General features: G+C 45.5%; 1 protein-coding gene across 1 annotated transcript; it reads right to left on the reverse strand.

Moving 5' to 3' along the window:
- On the reverse strand, positions 1 to 1942 carry ENH_00004110 (Heat shock protein, related; the record flags this gene model as incomplete). Its single annotated transcript, XM_013583998.1, has 1 exon — positions 1 to 1942. A coding segment is annotated over one exon (1942 nt), but the record flags the coding sequence as incomplete, so codon positions are not given.
- Positions 1943 to 4754: the final 2812 nt, after the last annotated feature.

Here is a 4754-nt window from a genome sequence, read left to right on the forward strand (position 1 = left end):
CGCCTTCCCCCCCGGGGGGGCCCCCGGGGGCCCCCCCCCCCGCGCCCATGCCCATGTCGGGGGCCCCCCCGGGGGCCCCCCCGCCGGCTGCTGCTGCTGCTTGGTACATTTTGGTGACAATAGGTGTACATACACTCTCGACTTCTTTCTGTTTGGCCTCGAACTCTTCCTTTTCCGCGAGTTGGTTCTTATCGAGCCAATCGAGCGCCTTTTGAATTGCTGCAGCAGCAGCTTCTCTGTCTGCTGCTGAGATCTTGTCTTTGACTTTTTCATCTTCCAAAGTTCCTCTCATGGAATAGCAATAATTCTCAAGTCCATTCTTTGCTTCAACTCTTTGCCTATTAGCTTCATCTTCAGCTTTGTACTTCTCCGCCTCCGCCACCATTCTGTCGATCTCTCCCTGACTCAGTCTTCCTTTATCATTAGTGATTGTAATTTGATTGGACTTTCCAGTATTCTTCTCAGTGGCAGTTACATTCATAATTCCATTTGCGTCAATGTCAAAAGTAACTTCAATCTGCGGAACTCCTCTTGGAGCTGGCGGAATGCCATCAAGATGGAACTTTCCTAACAAGTTATTATCTTTTGTCATGGCTCTTTCTCCTTCAAAAACTTGAATCAAAACTCCGGGCTGGTTGTCCGCATAAGTCGTGAAAACTTGGGATTTTTTCGTGGGAATAGTAGTATTTCTTTCAATTAACTTTGTCATAACTCCGCCAGCAGTCTCCAAACCTAGTGATAAAGGAGCAACATCTAAAAGCAACAAGTCCTGGACTTGGCTGCTGTTAACTCCTTTTAAAATTGCTGCTTGAACTGCAGCTCCGTAAGCAACAGCTTCGTCTGGATTTATGGATCTGCAGGGTTCTTTTCCGTTGAAGAACTCCTGAATGAGTTGTTGGATTTTCGGAATTCGGGTACTTCCTCCGACCAAGACCACTTCATGAACGCTCCTTTTGTCGATCCCACTGTCTTTTAAAACCTTCTCAACTGGCACTAAACTATTCCGGAAATAGTCCATGCAAAGTTCTTCAAAACGAGCTCTTGAAAGGGAAACAGAATAATCAATTCCTTCAAAAAGAGAATCTATTTCAATAGTGGCCTGAGTGCTGCTGCTGAGAGTCCTCTTCGCTCTTTCGCACTGAGTCCGCAGCCGCCGCAAAGCTCTGCTGTTGCTGCTGCAGTCTTTGCTTCTGTTTTTTCTTTTGAAGTCTTGAACACAAAAATCAACAAGTCTATTATCGAAGTCTTCTCCTCCCAAATGCGTGTCTCCTGCAGTTGCTTTAACTTCGAAAATCCCGTCTTCAATTGTCAACAAAGAAACATCAAAAGTCCCGCCCCCCATGTCGAAAATAAGAACATTCATTTCTCCATGTCCTTTTTTGTCAAGTCCGTAAGCTATTGCTGCTGCTGTTGGTTCATTTATTATTCTCAAGACATTTAACCCCGCAATAGTTCCCGCGTCTTTAGTGGCTTGTCTTTGGCTGTCGTTGAAGTAAGCGGGCACTGTAATGACAGCCTCTTTGACTTCTTTTCCGATGAAAGCTTCTGCGATTTCCTTCATTTTCATCAACACCATCGCGGAGATCTCCTCGGGGTGAAAAGTCTTTTTGCTTCCCTGATAACTGACTTCTATTAAAGGCTTTCCAGCGGGCCCGGACTTCACCGTAAACGGCCAGTGTTTCATGTCGGCCTGGACTGCGGGGTCGTCGAACTTGCGGCCGATGAGCCGTTTCGCGTCGAAGACCGTATTCTCGGGGTTTCGAGCCACTTGATTCTTCGCTGCATCTCCAACTAAACGTTCCGTGTCAGTGAAAGCCACGTAAGAAGGGGTGGTGCGGTTGCCCTGGTCGTTGGCGATGATTTCCACCCCGTCGTTCTTCCACACGCCCACGCACGAGTACGTGGTGCCCAAGTCGATGCCCACCGCCGGAGCCTCCGCCATTCTCCCGATCTCCCACGCAAACCCAATTAAAACGCCCTTTCGCTCCTTTTTAAGCCGAAAACCGCAAAAATCCACCGCGAAAAAACCCCGAATCGCCCACGCACGCAGCCGCTGCCTCGCACGCCCTCCCGCTGTACGTACACCCCAATTTGCAAACCCGAAACCGACGAACGCAGCTGCGATCCGCAAAACTCAAACTTTCATTTCTAATTGTTCGCCAAAGTCTCCAAAGCACCTCCAAACACTCCCGCATTCCCCCCGCAGCAGCTCTCCTGAGGGGAGGCCGCAGTCTTTCTGCTGCTGCGCGGCAGCAGCAGCACTCGCCGCTGCTGCACCTGCTGCTGCCCCCCCGATCTTCCTTTTCTTTAGTTCTTTTTTCCCCTTTTCAACTCCAATTTCTTCTTTTCTTTCTTTTCAAACTTCCCACGCGCTCAATCCCACCAAATTCCGCAGCCCGACTCTACACCCAAACCCCAACCCGCCCCGCGCGCACAGCCAGTCCGCCGCCCGCCGCCGCTGCTTTCCACCGCCCCAAACCCCAAACCCTAAAAAGCGGTTTACAAACCCCCGCAAACCCTTCGCCCCAACTAAGTGCACTTCCTTCATGTCTCCCCCAAACCCCCACTCCAAACACCCCCCCACCTCCCCCACTTCCCCGCCGCTTCCCGCCTCACGTCTGTGTGCAGCAGCAGCAGCAGCAGCAGCAGCAGTTGCGCAGCAGCAGCTGCTGCAGCAACAGCAGCAGCTGCTCCCGCTGCTGCTGCTGCTGCTGCTTCGCTCTTGTCTCTTTCTTCCCACTTTCTTCTTTGTCTTCCACTTCCCCCCCGGGGCCCCACACACCCACCCAACAACCTGCTGCTGCCACAAGCAGCAGCAGCGCTTTGCTGCTGCTGCTGCTGCTGCTGCTGCTGTCTGCTGCTGCTGCGAGACATTTCCTGCTTCTAGTTCGCTGTTTAGTTCCCTGCTGCTGCCCCGTTTCAAAACTCCGCAACGAACCAGCAGCAGCGCAGCAGCAGCAAACTCCCCGCAGCAGCAAACCCTGCTGCTGCTGCTGCTGCTGCTGATTATAATCTGTCTTTTTGCTGCTGCTTAATTAATTGCTTTTATTCTTTCCAGTTTGCTTCCAATTGCTGCTGCTGCTGCTGCTGCTGCTGCTGCTTCATAGTTGCAGTTTCCCGCTGCTGCCTTTGCTGCTGCACACCCAGACACGGGGTGTACACACTTCTCTCTTTCCTTGAAGAAACAAAACAAACAAAACAATTAAATTAATTAAATCAAATTAATTTAATTAATTAAATTAATTAAATCAATTAAGTCCGTTTTGGCATTTAATTCAAACTGGAGGTGTTGCTGCTGCATGGAAATGGGAGTTAAAGTCTCAGGTGGTTTGCCTTTGTTTGCAAACCCCAGCAAACCCTAAACCCTAAACCCTAAACCCTCGCCTTTTCCTGCGGGAGTTTTTGCACGCGGAAACAAAGCTGGAGACGCAAATTAAATGCAAATGGCGTCTTTTGGACAGTTTGTCTTGAAGTTTAAAACTAAATTTCAAAAGATAAAACGTTTTAATTAAAGTTTTAATTAAAGTTCTGCAGAAAGAGATTCGAATTTACTCCTACAGATAAAACGCTCTGCACATTGCAGCTTCGGGTGTATGTACACCTCGGGTGTACGTACACTTCAGACTCCGACCTGTTGGTCTGACAATTGAGAAGAAGTGTATTTTATATATTTCAAATGGCGCATTTTAGAGTATTATTTCGCATTTATTTAATTTGTTTAGACGGGAACAGAATAGTGTTGCATGCATGCACTTTCGAGGATTGCTTTTCAATTTCTCAGCTGTACGTACACCGGAAGAGACACTTTAAAAGCCTCTTTCTGCATCTAAAAGTCTTCCATTTGCATTTCTGCGGAAATAAAAGGAAAAGAATGGCATAACTAGCATTAAAAGCACAAAAAATAAAACATTTTGAATACTGAATTGCTTTTTATATTATTTTTTCTGCTGCCCCCTTTAGAGCGCTGCGGTGTACAGACAGCTCCTGTAAACGCCTTCGGGTGTATCTGCAGCTTTCGTCGAGCGCTTTTCCCGAAAGTTTCTTCCCAAACAAAAAACGAAAATTAGATTAAATGACTTTTTACTTTCAAATAAATAACTCGAGAACATCTTGCTTTTGTTTCTGCATGTTCTATTTGTATTTATTTCGTTTCCACAGATAATCTGCATGCGTTCATATACATGGAGTGTATGTACACCGCAAATGGCACAGAGGTGTACGCCCGGCTGTCTATACACCAGGTTACACACATGCCTGCATGCATAAATATGTGAAGGTTAAAATATTTAAATGTTCAAATAAATATAATCTTCGGATAAATAGGAGTAAATATATAAACAGAAAAGATATATTTCTTTTTAAATATACTCTTATAAGTACAAATCCACATACCTTCGCGTCGTGTGTACATACACCCAAACGCGCACACAAATGCTTTTCCGTATAAAATGGGCCCACAAATAATAAATAAATAAATAAATAAATAAATAAATAAATAAATAAATAAATAAATAAGTGAGTAAGTCTATATTAAATGCTAAACAAACAAATAAATCAAAAATAGATGAATAATAACTATGTGTGTTGTGTAGGTACACCGTAGATACACTCCAGATTTTGAATCCGTCAAAGAAGTCTTTTAATGGAGCTTTATTTGCAGCAACTGACAGACTTTCTTGAATTTTAATCTAAATGGATTTAAATGGATTTAAATTAAATTAAATAGATTTATTTGAAAGTCCAAAAGCAGAAAA

The sequence above is a fragment of the Eimeria necatrix genome, genomic scaffold, assembly GCF_000499385.1.
Source record: "Eimeria necatrix Houghton genomic scaffold, Enh_scaff1114, whole genome shotgun sequence".
Taxonomy (NCBI): Eukaryota; Apicomplexa; class Conoidasida; order Eucoccidiorida; family Eimeriidae; genus Eimeria; species Eimeria necatrix.